This window comes from Sciurus vulgaris (assembly GCF_902686455.1).
Source record: "Sciurus vulgaris genome assembly, chromosome: 8".
NCBI lineage: Eukaryota > Metazoa > Chordata > Mammalia > Rodentia > Sciuridae > Sciurus > Sciurus vulgaris.
The window spans coordinates 102,261,246-102,278,680 of record NC_136468.1 but is presented as its reverse complement, the minus strand read 5'-3'; the positions used below and the strand labels follow the sequence as shown (position 1 = coordinate 102,278,680).

The 17,435-nt window shown below is 41.8% G+C and overlaps 1 protein-coding gene across 4 annotated transcripts in view; it reads left to right on the top strand.

The window, feature by feature from the left end:
* GLI3 (GLI family zinc finger 3) overlaps positions 1-17,132 on the top strand; it is a 274,948-nt gene extending 257,816 nt beyond the window's left edge. For all 4 annotated transcript variants that reach the window (XM_079149884.1, XM_079149883.1, XM_079149885.1 and 1 more), the window contains exons 13-15: positions 5,465-5,755; positions 10,008-10,335; positions 11,444-17,132. In XM_079149884.1, coding sequence (XP_079006010.1) covers positions 5,465-5,755; positions 10,008-10,335; positions 11,444-13,761 — 2,937 coding nt within the window. In that variant the 3' untranslated portion in view covers positions 13,762-17,132. The remainder of the gene's footprint in view (positions 1-5,464; positions 5,756-10,007; positions 10,336-11,443) is intronic.
* Positions 17,133-17,435: the final 303 nt, after the last annotated feature.

Genomic DNA, 17,435 nt, shown 5'->3' with positions numbered 1-17,435 from the left:
TTTAGAACTGCCACCTACTGGTCAAGCAGTGCAAGCATTTAATTTGGATTTCCAGCTGCTTACTCTGTTCAGAGTAACATGAGTCCATTCAAAGAGCAACCCTCTGAGCACTGAAGATAGATCCAGAAGGAGCACATTGACAAGTGCTAACTTACTGCTGAAATAGCCAGTTTTATTTGCTTTCTCCAAGTGGTATCTTCAAATATGGTAAAAAAAAAAAAAAAAAAAAAAGACTAACAGAACAACCAGCGATGGCTCAAATGCAGTTTCCCTATGTTTTGGATTCTAAAGGATCTTGGAAGATATTCTCAGAAACCCAGTTAGTTATTTAAGATAATTTACTGAATGAAACTTCATGGTAATGGGTGGTTCCTGTGGTGTTGCTCTTATTTTTAGGTAGTCATCCCGGCAAACTGCCGAGAAGCAATTTGGTATCAATGAATTTCAATTTGCTTACATTTTGAGGCCTATCTATCCAGAGACCTCCAACTTCTTCTTGGAGGTCTAGGTCAAATGCTGGCTCCTCTGTAAAGCCTTCTTTTGAATGGATTAAGAGACTGACATCAAGGTTTCCCCCATTTGGGGTAGAAATGGAAGAGCCAACTAAAAACACAAAACATACCTCAGTCCTATAAAACATGCTATCAGATTGCTTGAAATGTGTTGGAGAAGGAGCAGTTTGCACATGTAAGACTGTGGAGTGACTGTCAAGACCTCGGCAGATGCAGACAGAGACTTAGAGAGAGAACATCTGGTCAAAATAAAGTGAGGCATTCCACTCGGAGCCATTTGACTTTAAGGTCTTCATCAAATTTTCTTTCAGCTGAACTGATAGAGCCAAACCATCTCTAATAGGATTAACCACACACTCCAAAAGCACACTCACACCATTTTCACACTTGCAAGTCCATATACGCCAACTCTTTTTTATAAATATATTTTTTAGTTGTAGATGGACACACAGTACCTTTATTTATTTATTTATTTTTATGTGGTGCTGAGGATCGAACCCGGTGCCTCACACATACTGGGCAAGTGCTCTACCACTGAGCTACAACCCCCACCCACACCAACTCTTTTTGAAAAGGTTAAACTGGACTAAGGAAATGAGAGGTGTTTGAAATGTCTTATTGACCAACTATTTGAAGACATTTTTAAAGGAGATGACACATTCTGTTTTTTGTGTCAAAAATGCTTTTACCGTGTGCAATAGCTACAGTGTTATCATCTGTTATGCTTTTTTTTTTTTTTTTACATAAAATTTAGGGAGTCTAAAGAATAGACAAATTCATAGAGGCAGGAGGTAGATGAGAGCCGGCCAAGCAGCTGGTGGAAGGAAATAGGGGTGACTGCTAATGTGTATGAGGTTTCATTTTGGGGTGATGAAAATGTTCTGGAATTAGTAGTGATGATTGCATAACATCAAGAGTGTATAAATGCCATGGAATTGTGCAATTTAAAAGAATTATTTTGCTACATGAATTGTATTTCAATTTCAAGTTTTTAAGGGGCTTAACTAATTAATGTATTTAGCTATATTTTATATATTTGAGTACAAGAGAGTATTCACTCCTATAGAGTTTAATTAATTAATTTTTGCTACTAGGAATTAAACCCAAGGACATTCTACCACTGAGCAACATCCCCAGCCCTTTTCATTTTTTTTTTTTTTTTATTTTGAGACAGAGACTCAGTAAATTGCTGAGTCTGGTCTTGAACTTGCCACCCTCTGGGATCACAGTCATGTACGACTGTGCCTAGCTACAGTTTATAGATTTTAGACCAACCTTCTCTCCCCTTGTGGAGAAATTCAGGCAGTGCACATGTTAGGATTCTCAGTGTACATAATATAAGATGCTTCCTGAGGTTTTTTAAATTCTTTCATTGACTTAAAATATGTGATTACATCTGTTTGCTTTATCAAGTGTATTATAGTTGAACTTGTCTTCAGTGAAGTCAAAAGTTCAGTGTATATGAGAATTGAATACCTTATTAGACTAAAAGATACCTTGGTCAATAATATTTTTATCAAGTTTGATAAAAACACAATTCAAATTTTATTCATAAACATGTAAATCATTTTTCTCCATTCTATGTGCAAATCTTTGTTTGACCTTATACATGAAATGATAGACCATCTCAGATACACCCAAAATAAGTTTGTTCAGGAAATCTAAATTTGTGTAATTAAAACATACTAGATAAATCAATATAATCACTTTCATCTAATTTAATTGTTCTCTTATTTATAACTTCATTTATTCATTAAACAAATATTGACAGCTTGTTTTGTGCTGAGCCCTAGGTCTGGGAAAGAATTTAATAAATTAGAAATAGATGAGGAAAGGTTTGGGTTAATCACATGACCTTTGTGGCTGCCACAAAATTTACCTGCCCTGATAGTATTATCCTATTAAATACGAGTTAAATTATCTAGTATTTTTCCCATTGAAGCCATTCTGGTGCTTCTCTGTCCATGAAGCTGTTCTGCCCTTCAGGGCCCTTCAGTGACATCTCTGACAGGACTCCCTGTTCCAGACCCTGTAGCTCACATTCCTCCCAAAGTTCTCTCGGAACAAGTTTCCTTGCACTGATTGGATTGGATGTCCCTCTCTCAAAAGCTCCAGTGGCTCTTTTGTGCAGGAAAAGATTAGACTCCCTAACTTGTGTCAGTGCCTATTCTCACTCCTTCCCCAACTGCCCCTCCAGTTCCAACCTCCCACTATCATGACTGTGAATGGAACCTTTCAGAATCCCGCGCTGCATGGCACCTGCCAACAGGAGTGAAGCGGTCCTGCTGCTAGAACTCTGCTTGGGACACTCCTTTTGGCATTCTCTTGCCTTCCTTTTTATCCCTGGGAATTTCTTCCTCTTTTCAAGACCGAACTGAAACGCTTTCTCCTAATAAAAGGTCCATCTGTTCAGAACTTACCGTGTGTCATGCATTGTGGTAAGAACTTGACGGACATGGTCTCATTTGGCAATTAACAACCCCACAACCTGAGCATTAGAACCAGATAGAGAAACTTCATAACTGACACCTTTCAGAATCATCCCAACTGAAAAGCTGTTCTTTCTTTGTCTGCATGGTTAGTATTCACACTTTACATTGTGGAAAACTACATAGTGTCTTATTTTTTGTACCAGAAAATGAGATTTTATAGACAAAATACAAGGATTACATTAAGGATTTTATATTCCTCGAAGTTAAATTCTGCCAAATACAACTTTGTGATCACAGAGTATTGCATAGAATAGGAGCCATTAAATGTTTAATGAAAAAATGTATTGGGCAAATTCTACCAAGTCAGGAGAAAATGTATCAGCTGATTTTACCCAGTGCCTATATATGAATATATATGAATATATCATCGCAATTACTGATCACAACAAAATTTGGAGGCCAAACTGCATAATTGGGTTAATGTGCTTTTCTGTAAAGCTTCAATGTCCTGAACCTGTGTTCTTTTGGATTTTTGTAGATGGATAATGTGTATGTTCACATGCATGGGCACATAGTTGCAGGTGTACTAGTGTGTGCTGTTATTTTGACAATATAGTTTCTGACACACATTCTTGTTCTCATTAGACATCAACCATGTCCACATTTCTAGACTAGTCCATTTATTCACATACATATATTTATAGAAGTGTAGTAGCTCCTCAGACACATCATGGGCCCCACCTTGTGCTCCATCTTCCCGCCACACACAAATGCCCCATACACCCATTCTGCTTGCTCATGGAACAATTTGTCATGGCAATGCCAGGAGCAAGCATAGAGCCTAGGTCAGAGCACTGGAAGGTAATGGCACTAATCGTCAGAGCCATTCTTTTGTCCCTAATGCAGAGAATTCGATGCACTCATTTTATTTTATATGTGTGTGTGTGTGTGTGTGTGTGTGTGTGTGTGTGTGTGTGTGTGCTGCAAATCACACAAGGTCTTGAGTAGATATAATTCAAGTTAATGGGAATCAGTTCTACCCAGAGAAATCTCAAATTTGAAGGTGCAGTCTCTCAGGATAATTTTCGGAATCTTTGCAGCACTGCATTAGGGCATTTCAGCATTTTAGGTCACTTTCAGTCTGTTCTTTGGCTTTTAGCGAAAAAGCATCTTTTAGACATACATTCTGCAAGACAAGGCATCTTTTTAAATGTAATAGATACATTATATTAATCATGATTTTTATGACAATTGCTTACCTAATGGATCATCCTCTGCTATACATGGATATAAATGTATACAGTCATTTCTAGGTATCTGCAAGAGATTATTTCCAGGTCCCTCACAGATACCCAAATCCAAGAATGCTCAAGTCCCTTACATGAAAATGGCATAGTATTTGCATACAATGTGTGCACGTTTTCCCCATATACTCCATCTCTAGGTTATTACAATACCTGATACTAAGTAAATAGTTGTTATACTATATCATTTAGCAAATAATGCCAAGAAAATGTTTGTGCACACCAAATTTTTCTTTTAAATATTCTCAGTCTGGTTTGTTGAATCTGCTAATGCAGAACCCTTGGATATAAAGGGCCAACTTTACTCATACATGATCCATGAATAGATGATTTTGGAGCCAAGTGAGCAAAATCACAGTTCTGATGTTAGTCATAGGCAGAGGCCAGCAGTGTGAATAAATATCCAGCTATTAGCATCCATATAATGTTTATAACTCTATCTAGAGACTTGACCACAGACTCACATAGAAAGTGAAATGAGTGTGAAATGATTTATAGAACTGAGTTACTCAGGAGATGAGCGCAGAGCAGGAATCTTGGCCGGGCAGTGTGTCAACATGGAGCATCCGCAGCAGGGCTTGACAGCTCTGAAGACCAGAGAGGCCCAGGACCTTTTGAACCCTGAACATTCCCACACAGTTGCAGTACTGCCCAGAGGAACACATTTTAGTGACATCTAACATTGGAGAGGCTATAGACAATCTTTTTTATTATGCCTATGTGTAAATATCCTATTTCCATTATGGAATTATATTAGCTCCCAGAACAAGGATATGCATAAAGAAATTTCTTGACACAAAATTTTCTCTCCTGAAAGGTGTGCAGCTTTCTCCTGATTAGATGATGAGAGTCCCTGAAGCCTCCTTCCGTCATCATCATCATCACCCATGCCTACTGAGTGCCTGTCAAGGCACTCTGGTACTTCTTCCCACTCACAGCATAAATGCTTCCAAGAACATAAAGGCGATTTATACATTCTTAACTCTCCCTGAGCTCACTCAAAAATAGTCATCTGTTAAGCCAGATTCTATGGACACTGGACCATGTCCAAACGGCCTTATTAAACCACTAGTTCCTAGAGGTATTTGAGTACCTCTGAGCTTTGTAAAGTGTTTTGAAAGAATTAAAACTGTAATGAGCAACCACAGAGGACTGTGGAGTTGGGGCTTAATCACTTTCATAACAACCTATTGTCTCACTCTGTTGCATTTGGCAGAAACCCTATGTGTGCAAAATACCAGGCTGCACTAAGCGTTACACGGACCCAAGCTCCCTTCGGAAACACGTGAAGACTGTGCATGGCCCTGAGGCTCACGTCACCAAGAAGCAGCGTGGGGACATGCATCCTCGGCCCCCACCTCCGAGAGATTCTGGCAGCCATTCACAGTCCAGGTCACCTGGCCGGCCGACTCAGGGAGCCCTTGGGGAGCAGAAGGACCTCAGCAACACTACCTCAAAGCGGGAGGAGTGCCTCCAGGTGAAGACAGTCAAGGCCGAGAAACCCATGGTATGTCATTCACTCTCCTGATTTTCCCAGAGTTGGCCTAGGGTCATTTGAAAGAGCCCAGGGGCATTAAGAAGGACAAGACCACTCTCATCCTCACTGCATCAGGCCACTTTGATTGGAGGAGGTCATGAGCCCGTGACCTGGACTGCTTACTCGAAGTTTATCTGCTTAGAATAACTCCACTCAGGATAGAGCTTCCAAGTTTCTTAACTGATTTTTAAATTTGATTCAGAGCCATACCCCTCATGGCAGGCAGAGACACGACTGTGTATCTTGTTAGTGTGCCTTGAAGGTAGAAAATCATTTATTGAGCTTTTCCGTAAACGTGTTTTCTGTGTTCTTTGTCCTGGGGACCCAAAAGTAAATAAGCTACAATCCGTATAGGAGTATGCAGTCCAGTGGGAGAGAGATTGAAAAACAAATACTCACTCAGGGTGATGGGAGAGCTTAAACACAGGTCTTTGTAAGGAGCATTCAGGAGAGAGATGTCAGTGTACTCTGAGGGCAGAGGCCAAGAGGACATGGAGTTTAGCACTGGAGTTTAGCACTTCCAGTTGGCAAGAGTGAGGCTTGAGGGAGGAAGAGCAAGCAGAGGTACACCAGCTCTGGGCCTCATGAGGATGCACAGGAGAAGAGGCAGGAGGAGAGGAAGGGTAGGTTTTGCTGGCGTTGGGGAATGGCAGAGTAGGGTTGATATTTAAAAACAACAGTATCGGAGTAGAGATTGGATACACTGGGACCATTTCTCCATTTGTGCCTGAATCTATGAGATTGAGAATGAAGAAGGATTTTGAAAACTTCTTGTAGTCAGGCATTGTTTTAGTCTGGTAACTATTAGAATACGTGGCTACTACTACTCTTTCTGCTGCTTTCTCACTTCATTTGGTGATTTTGCTTCATGTATGTACTTTGATAAAACACCTAAAATTTCAAAAGGATAAAAAGAAAAATTAAAAGAATACTTATTAAGCAAGATTCAGTACATTTATATTTGGTCATTTGTATAATGAATTTCATTTTGCATATATATTGTGATAAGTTTGCCACTCTGACCAGTGGAAGAAATGTACCAGATAGAAATAATATGCTTAGCTTTCTGGGCACAAAGAAATGGTTGGCTAGGCAGATTTATACCAAATTTAAGGAAGCATTTTCTTAAAATGTAGAAGTCCAGCAATTGGATGAATTCTATGAATTCATGAGTGAGGTCATTGTATAGAAGTACATGTGCACATATCATTCCAGCATTGGCAGGATGGGAAACTACATTTTAATGAGTAACCAGGTTTTTCTTTAAATTCTAGAGTCTTCGAAAGTGACATCAAATTTAGCCAAAAATAGCACAAATTAGGGTACCCAGCTTTATCATTATTTCTCACTGTACTTTGCTTTTATAAAGCATCTTAATGAAATATTTTATATATGATTGATCACCATATTATTAATCACTTCATAAACTGTGCTTTATATACTTTTTTGGAGGTGAGCATGTATCTATTTCATAAAACAAAGTCCACCTATTTAATAACTGTGCAAAATATTCAACAGTTTATCCTCAAGGTTTAATGAAACAAGGAAAGTGAATTTGTAGTCTCCTAGAGTATGTCATCAAAAGACTATGATTTATGTTCTTAGACCCTTTTAAGAACATAGAGTCTCTTATTCCTTTAATGTGCATCCGAGGCTCAAGAAAGTTTGTCCTCTTTTCCCCAAAAACCCATTATCTGAAAACAAAATTGGTAGAAATAAATATTTGTCATGATTTGGCTCAGTGACACTTGAGATGTCCCAATGGGTGAAATATTTTATAAACTAATTAAGTCATAGAAACATAAGACTAAAGGAGATCATGAGCTGTTTTACAGGGAAGAAACCGAATCTCCCTGAGGTTAATAATGTAATGGCATTCCCACAGTAGACTATTATGTATGTATGTGTACACACACATTTAAATGTAAGTAGATATTTTCATAGACATTTATTAATGGAGATAAAATTTACATTCCTAATGCTTTCTTTAAAAACGTCTTTAATTTGATCATCATGCTATAAATTAAATTCTTTCTTCTTTTTTCTTATTAATGCAACATCTCTTCTGTCTAATGCTCCTAAATGTCTTGTTCTCACTTCCTAAGGACAGTGGGTAATAAGGTGAGGGAATTTTGGCTTGTCTGTTCTTTTAGTTTTGTTTTCACTTGAACATTCAACTTTTTTCATTTCATTTTTCTTGAATATCTGTGGCTTTGTGATATTTTTGGTAGTGAGCATTACTCAGCTGTGTTTCAAATAAAGAAGCAATGTGTTTTGAATGCTCAGCATGTGGAAAATGTGGAGCTTGATTGTTAAATTCATTGTTCTGTTTGTCCAGGTTTTCATAAGAAATCATACTGGGGTGGACCAAGCAGATGCTATTTACTAAATTACTGTACTGACTAGTATAAATTCATGCTTGGACCCTAGATACATCTAGTGTTAGCAATTTAGCATCTATTTAAATGTCTGAATTCACTTAAGCAGTATTCTGATTGTCAGTGCATATGTGCCTTCTCACACACTGTGGAAATGTGTACCTGCATGTGTGTGCATGAATACTCATACACACAGGTTCATATACACACACATTCTGATTTGACAGTCCAGGAGTGAAAGCCATCCAAAGCTCTGGAAACTCCAAGTACCTTAGGAAGGAGCAGGTGATCTGGCAACCCAAGACTTTGCTGAGGCAAAAAATTACGTAAGGCTTCATATACCCCTGATCAGACTTGCATCTTTCTTTGATCTGCTTGGTTGCCCAGGACAGAGTTAGTGTATCATGTGGCACTCACTTGGAAAGTGTTCATTCCCTTGGATATATGTACTGTGATAGCAGGGGGAAAAAACTTAAGGGTTCCACTGAGAAAAACCTCTGTATACAGACCCCTTCGTGCCAGCATTGTGCTTTCCGCCTGAGATTAACTGAGTAGTCTCCGGGAGGAAGTGGAGTTCTCTTTCCCTGGAAGTTAGCTGCTGTCAGTAGCTCGGCTTTTATAGTAACCTGGAGAAGCTGCTTCAGAGGCATGCAAGTAGCCAGCTTAGACTACCACACCTGGCTGCACCATGAACTTTGTGACTTTGGGCAGTCACTAACTCCTCTGAACATCACTTTTCTTATGCTTATGAAGGGATTTAGCTGTTTATCAACCAGGGCTCCACTGGAATTTTAGATAGAACAGTTCTATGTTGTGCCAACTGCCCTGGGCATTGCAGACCCTTTCATGTAGTACTCCCCAGGCACTGGGATGGTCCGGCTTTCCACCCCTTATTTCCAGGAACCCTGGTGTAGGGGGAAGATGAGAATTTCCCTGATCGAGAACTAGTGGGTTGGATTAAGTTCCCATTAGTTGGGAATAAAATTTTCTTTATAGAGTCCACTTGTTTGTGATGAGGGGAATATTTCCCAATTCTCCTAGTGAAATGCTGGGGCACACTAAGGAGAACTATAAAATCATGCCACAGACTCCAGACAGCTGTGAGTTGCTGTCTTTCTTCCCCTCTATATGGCAGAGGCAGAGTGTCTCAGAACTACCTTGATCCACAACCTGCTTGAGGTTCTACAATAGCAGAAGAATGTAAAAGGAGGGAAGAAGAATTACAGAGCTTAGGCACCAACTCAGAGGGGCTTTTCTTGGAGAGGAGGTAATGTACCCTATTGAGCATATATGTTTTAGCTGAGAAAAAAAAAAAAAAAAACAACAGCAACATAAGATTAGCACCACCTGAGAAAATGATTACTAACATTTTATAATCTAATTATTATTACCCAGGTCTTTTTATATGTCTGTGATCTCTGGGTTTCACATCAATTCCCAAGAACAATTCTTAAGATAAATTGTCCCCATTTTATAGATAAGGAAACTGAGGTTGAGAGTGCCTTTATTATTTTCCCAAAGCATAAAGTCCTGGTAGTAGGATGGGAAATGAAGAAGTGTGTTAGCAGAGTTGGCATTCAGGACAGGATTCCATTTCTGATAGTATGCTGGTCACACCACATCTAACCTTCTCTGCTCTTCACCACCTCCCCCTTCATATCAGCCTGGTGGTCCATCAGTCGTTTTGGCCCAAAAGTCCACCTCCATTCATTGGAACATAGTTTTTCTTCTCATTCAACCAACTGATATCCTGAAGGTCTTCACCTGCATGAGCCGTCATTATTGGCATCCTTTCCTTTGTTCTTCCTGGTGACATTTCTTTCCTTTCCTCTTGACCCCAACAGACATCTCAGCCAAGCCCTGGTGGTCAGTCTTCATGCAGCAGCCAACAGTCCCCCATCAGCAACTATTCCAACAGTGGGCTCGAGCTTCCTCTGACCGATGGAGGTAGTGTAGCAGACCTCAGTGCCATTGATGAAACCCCAGTCATGGACTCGACCATTTCCACTGCAACCACAGCCCTTGCTTTGCAAGCCAGGAGGAACCCGGCAGGGACCAAATGGATGGAGCACGTAAAACTAGAAAGGCTAAAACAAGTGAATGGAATGCTTCCTCGACTGAACCCCATTCTACCCCCCAAAGCCCCTGCGGTCTCTCCTCTCATAGGAAATGGTGAGTCCTACATTGGACCATGCCTCTGCTCAGGTTTTCCTCTTTTTTCAAATATGGCCAGAGCACCGTGAGGGGAACCAGGGTCCTCAGTTTTATGTTTGGTGGTTTCCCCACCAATTCTGAGGTGATGCTAACTTAATCTGTTCATATGCATGTTGAACCCATTTGAGTTGTCTTTCTGAGTCATAAATTTAAAACTAGACAGTAACAGAATAGTACTAAAAAGAGTGTGAATAACTCATATTCTTTTTTAAAAAATATTTTTAGTTGTACACAATATCTTTATTTTGTTTGTTTATTTATTGTGGTATTGAGAATTGAACTTGCACATGCTAGGCAAGTGCTCTGCCACTGAGCCACAATCCGGGCCCTGAATAACTCATATTCTAATTGTGAAATCATAATTGTTCAACCAGGGTAAGAAAATCCCAGAAGAAGAAGCATTAGTGATTCACATTGTCATTTCCAAAATCTAAAACCAAGAGATTAGCCACTACTTTCCATTTATGTTGGCCAAGTTCAAGGAAAGACAAATATCCTTCCCCATGGTCAGCCCCCATGTCAATTTTTGCTTCCAAGATGACACTTAATATCTGAATCACATTCTAAAGGTGACCCTTGCCACTCCAGCAACTCAGGTGTTACCTATTTGTAAAATGAGAAATAAACAGAAAACCCTGAGTGTGGATGTGAAATTCATGGAATACCCGGGGGCCCTTGTATTTGCAAGGGTCCTGAACATTGTGTGTATCGCAGAAGTCTTCTTCTTGCACAGTACCTGTGGAGAAGCTTAGCCAAATTTAGGGAGTAATTGTTAGTGCTTTAAGTCAAGGATTTACAAACTACAGCCTGGGGTTTCATACAGCCTGCCCCTTATTTTGGTAGGAAGATATTCCTGGCACCTAGCCACACCTATTCATTCATTCACTATTCTCTATGGCCATTTGAGTGCCAGACTGCAGAGTGGAGTAATTGTGCTTGTGGAGACCACAGTGACTTGGAAAGCCAAACAACGTTCCTACCAGCCCTTTCCAGAAAACACTGACGAACACCTTATCTTCTGTCTCACATCCTCCCTCCCTTTCTTCTCTCCGCACTGTCTCTCCAGGCACACAGTCCAGTAATAACTGCAGTTCGGGCGGGCCCATGACTCTTCTCCCGAACAGAAGTGAGCTCTCCGGGGTGGACCTCACCATGCTGAACATGCTCAACAGGAGGGACAGCAGCACCAGCACCATCAGTTCTGCTTACCTGAGCAGCCGCCGCTCCTCGGGAATCTCACCCTGCTTCTCCAGCCGCAGGTCCAGCGAGGCGTCGCAGGCCGAGGGCCGGCCTCAAAACGTCAGCGTGGCGGACTCCTATGACCCCATCTCCACCGACGCCTCACGCAGGTCCAGCGAGGCCAGCCAGGGCGATGGGTTGCCCAGTCTACTTAGCCTCACTCCCGCCCAGCAGTACCGCCTGAAGGCTAAGTATGCCGCTGCCACCGGCGGGCCGCCACCCACGCCCCTGCCGCACATGGAGAGGCTGAGCCTGAAGACCAGGATGGCCCTGCTCGGGGACGGCAGGGAGGCCAGCGTGACCCTGCCTCCCGTCCACCCTCCGCGGAGATGCAGCGACGGGGGTGCCCACAGCTACGGCCGGCGCCATCTGATGCCTCATGATGCACTGGGGAACGGCGTGAGGAGAGCCAGCGACCCCGTGCGGACCGTGTCGGAGAACCTGACCCTACCCAGGGTTCAGCGTTTCAGCAGCCTCAACAGCTTCAATCCTCCGGGTTTGCCTCCATCCGTGGAAAAGCGAAACTTAGTGCTTCAGAATTACACCCGGCCTGAGGGAAGCCAGCCCCGTCACTTCCATACGTCCCCCTGCCCCCCCAGCATCACCGAGAATGTCACTCTGGAGTCCCTGACCATGGACGCCGATGCCAACTTGAACGATGAGGATTTCTTACCGGATGACGTGGTGCAGTATTTAAATTCCCAGAATCAAGCAGGGTACGGACAGCACTTGCAGAGCACCATCTCAGACGACAGCAAGATGTCCCATGGGCCCAGCGACTTTGACCCACCTGGGCTGCCAGACAGCCACATTGGCCAGCAGTACCGTTCCCTGGAGCAGCCCTGCACGGAAGGCAGCAAAACCGACTTGCCTATTCAGTGGAATGAAGTCAGCTCTGGAAGTGCCGACCTGTCCTCCTCCAAGCTGAAATGTGGCCAGCAGTCCAGGATGCAGCAGGCCCGGGCTTTTGGGTTATATAACAACATGGTGGTCCACCCTCAGAATCCATGGAGGGGTGGGACCGGCCCTGCAGGGGGCTATCAGACCCTGGGAGAGAATGGCAGCTCCTACAGTGGCCCAGAGCACTTGGCGATCCACAGTGGCAGTGGAACTGGCACGAGTGGAAATGCCTTCCACGAACAGCCCTATAAGGCCCAGCAGTATGGGAGCTGTCTCAACAGGCAGCCAGTGGCCCCTAGTGCACTAGACGGTACGTGCAGTGCTGGGATACAAGGTTCGAAGCTGAAAGGCACCACCATGCAAGGGAGTGGGGGTCCACTGGATTTTGGCCTCTCCGTGGCACCAAATGAGTCAGCTGGCAGCACAGTGAATGGCATGCAGACCCAAGACCCAATGGGACAGGGGTACCTCTCTCACCAACTACTCAGTGAAAGCATGCAGCATCAGGGGGCAGGCCGCCCCAGTCAGCAGATGCTAGGGCAGGTTAGTGCTACCTCACACATCAATGTCTATCAAGGGCCAGAGAGCTGCCTGCCGGGGACTCATGGCATCAGCAGCCAACCATCAAGCTTGGCAGTTGTCAGGGGCTACCAGCCGTGTGCCAGCTATGGGGGCAGCAGGCGCCAGGCTATGCCAAGGGGCAGCCTCACTCTGCAGCAAGGACAGCTCAGTGACACAAATCAAACCTGCAGGGTGAATGGTATCAAGATGGAGATGCAAGGACAGCCCCAGCAGCTCTGTTCTAATATGCAGAATTACTCTGGTCAGTTCTATGACCAAACCATGGGCTTCAGTCAGCAAGACACGAAAGCCGGTTCATTTTCCATTTCAGATGCCAACTGCCTGCTACAGGGAGCCGGTGCCGAAAACTCTGAGTTACTTTCCCCGGGTGCTAACCAGGTGACAAGCACAGTTGACAGCCTCGACAGCCATGACCTAGAAGGGGTGCAGATTGATTTTGATGCCATCATAGACGACGGGGACCACTCCAGCCTGATGTCAGGGGCCCTGAGCCCGAGTATCATTCAGAACCTTTCCCATAGTTCTTCCCGCCTCACTACACCACGAGCGTCCCTCCCATTCCCAGCCCTGTCTGTGAGCACCACCAACATGGCTATCGGGGACATGAGTTCTTTGCTGACCTCCCTCGCGGAAGAAAGCAAATTCCTTGCAGTTATGCAATAGGTGTTAGGCAAGAAAGACTGCAAACAGACGTAAAACATTAGGAGTTGAAAGATTAAATTGACTCCGTTTTTTTTTTTTTTTTTTTTTTTTTTGCTGGTTTGTTTTTTTAGTTCTGTATGTATTTTAGCAATCTCATCTCACCAAACTGGGATGTGTATCAAGTATATTCCTTTTATGGAAAAGGACTCTGAAAAACCCTAAGGTATTCTAGGGAGAAACTGTCTTCCATTTCAGTTTTGAATCAGTATTGTTACACTCAAGCCACCCTCTTTATTTTTTTAAACTGTAAGCCCACCCCCCTTTTTTAGTAAACCAATGTAAATGTGTGATGTGCATGTTCTTTCTTTTAGAAGAGAGGTCAAATTAAAGGATTTGACATGTTTCTCTGTTATTCCAAGGAAAACAGTTAGTGTGCTTGTGACCAAGGGGTTACATGTTCAGTTTTCTTTCTTTTTTTTTTTTTTTTTTCCTTACATATGCTCAATGTTTTGTTTTCATGTTTTTTTTTTTTTTTTTTTTTTTTTTTTAAATTCCCACATTGGGCACAAGAATCAAAATATGAATAGTGAGTTTAAGAATCTTTCGTGGGTGCACTATAGCATAGATAGCAGATTGTTGACATGCTTCCAATCCCTAATTCAAATCAGGTCATACTTTTGAAAGCTACGCAGAAGTGGAAAACCTGGGGCTCTTGCAAATGAAAATAGTTTGCTCACGGTTTGGGTTTTAAATTCTTCCTGTCCATAAGCATGCTTTGGGTGGGTATGTCTATATGGTCCGTTCTCAGTTATTTCACCTTCTCTCTCTACCTTCATGAGCATTCAGTGCTGTTTAATGCTGCAGGGAAAGAGAGGGGATGGGCAGTTGGTGACGCTCAGACATGCTGCTACTTTCATCTGTTCTAGTAAGAAGTTAGATAGCTTCTAGATTGAAGCAATTGGTTAGAATTAGTTTGGGGAATACTGGTGGGTTTGCTATATTTGTTGATTAGTTCCCATCTCTTTCTCCATTGACATAGATAACTGAGAATTGATTATACATAGTTCTAGGTATATAGGTATTTAAACAACCCCACAACTGGCTATATCATTAACATTTATTAATTTCACTATAGTAAAGGAGGATTTCTCTTCTAAGTGCCCTATTTTAAGGGATTTGTAAAATTTAGTTGTAAAAGGAAAAATTACATACATTGATATTGGGAATAAATTGCTTCAACCATTTTTAGTATTTGAGAGCATAAAAGAAGATGCTAGTAGCTGTGTGTGGATACAATTGTTCTTATCCTCTCTGTCCAGTGCAGCATCCATTTAAGAAGTTAAATGTTATATACCATTAGTCCTTATTATGGACTATTATATTTACTTCTGTTTTGGATTAAAACATATAAAGATTAAAAAAGTGCAGCTACTCCCCATGTGCAATTGATACACATAAAAGTCATGCTGTGTGTGCAAATAGAGTACATGGATTATTTAGCATATTGCTTTTAAAAATACGTAATTCTTAAAATATTAACACCTCAAGCAACCCGCTGTATTCTGTCCCCTATTAATCCCTGGAGTTGGATTTATCCAAAGTGATTTATGCTTCAATTGTGTGGCTTTGTCCCTTAATTCCTACCTTTGAAATTAATAGAAAGACCACAATCAAGTAAAACAAAGTGATAAATAATACAAAGAATGTTAGGACCAGTCTGTTTTTCTTACATTTATTTTCTCTCATTTGGACCAAGAATCTCAGCACAGAGGTAATTTTGCCATTTAAGACTTTGTGACTAAGACTGTTGGGTTTGCTTTCAACTAGATGTTCCTGATACTTAGCAGAGTAATACTGCAAATCCTCCTTCATGTCCTGCTGTCTTTCCACAAGTAGCCCCTTTAAAATCAAAAGATATCTCCACTTTGGAACAGCCCATAAACAAAAGAAAACTACTGATCTGAGCTCAGGATAGTAGAGTTTCTATTGCTTTTCATCTGAAAAGCAAGGCTTTTTCTCTATTCCTCAGACAGGTCACCTTCTTTGTACAAAATCAGTGATCTGTTCCCTGAACCTCATTTTTCCACAAACCTCACAGTGTCCAGGTACTAGGTTTATCTTGAATGCTATTGTGGCCCCATCTTTTCCCTACTCCTGAGCAAGGATCCTGGGTCCTGCCACACTGATCTCTCTCTCCAGCAGAATTCTTTCCTGGTAGTATTTTTGAATGGGACCTTCATTTCTGGGTTACCATAATCTCCCACTTTCCAATTTTGTCCTTTTTGGAGAGACAGACAGCAAAGGGGACCAGGACTGTTGTCTTCCTGTTGTTCTGCTTTTCCCTCTGGTTTCAGGTTACTTACTCTCCGGGTTTCCCCCTTCCTTTAATTTTCTTCTCCATTCTTGTTTTCCTTGCTGCTGGTTTTGGACTTGTAGGAGACACACGTTTCAACTTAATATTTGGCCTCTCTCAATATGGAAACTTCAGAAGGGAGGGAGGAAGAAAGTGCTTTCCCAGGATTTTGATGATCTATATTGACAGTCAAATGGAAGGAAGGTCTTGCCAGTTCACTTAGAAGTAGCCTGTGGGGTCAAGGGATTTCTGCAGACCTGTCATCTCACATAGAGGGACCCACCCACAACCTCCAACCTTCTTTCCATTTCTCTGACCTCTGCATTTAGAGCGATAGCATCTACTCATTAATGTCACCATTTACTCTTTAATAAAAATGCAGCTCATACATGGTACTCTTGTTTAACATCTGCATTTAACATGTTTTTTGTTTTTCAAGCCATTTTTGTTTTATTTTTCTAAAGAACAGATTAAACCACCCCATGTTCCTCACGCATTGCTCATCCTCTTGAGCCACGAAGTTTTGATTCTTGAGATGTATGTGCCTTATTTTATGTTGATCTTGTCAATGAGAGGGACCAGTTGGTGTGGCCCAATCAGTGCACAGAGGCTGTGTGCTCAGTGGCCCGCAGGCAAGCGAGTGACTGTAGCAGTCTAAGCCGTCTTGTAACCTGGTTTCCTGTGTTGTTTTGAACCAATAGGAGGATGTTCTCTTCTGACAAGTTACCCTTGTGTATCCTGCAAATGTGTAAGATAAAATACAAGTTCGTTTTTTTCACCTTTTTAGATTTTTAAAAAATAAAATGTGTAATCCTTTTTAAAAAGAAACACATGTAAATACATTTAAGTATTGTAGGCATAGCGTTCGGATGTGACCAACCCCGGGCCTTCCGTGGAAAAGCCTGCAGCTGCTCCATGCTCCACGCCTACCTGGAGCCCAGAGCACTGCAGCCCAGACACAGATGAACTCTACCTTGACTTTCAGAACCACTTAGTCCTTTTGTAACAAAGAAAAAAAAAACAAAAAAAAAAAAAACAATGTTTCTTACAATGTCAATAAAAACTCTTTGTACTGAATTTTTTACTGGATTGTTTATTTAATACATAACTGAATAGAAAGAGTACTTTCCTTGGAAAAATCCAGAGCTCATATTTGGATGTAGACCCCCTCACATGAGCTGAGTGAACTTTTGCTACGAGACTGAGATTCAGCATCCCTCAAATGGAGGCTAAGATGCTGGTATGTACTGTTTGTGGTACCCTGGGATGTATAAATCATACATAGGATCTACTGGGGACATGCTAATTGTCATCGTTATCATGTTTCTTATTTTCTTGCTTT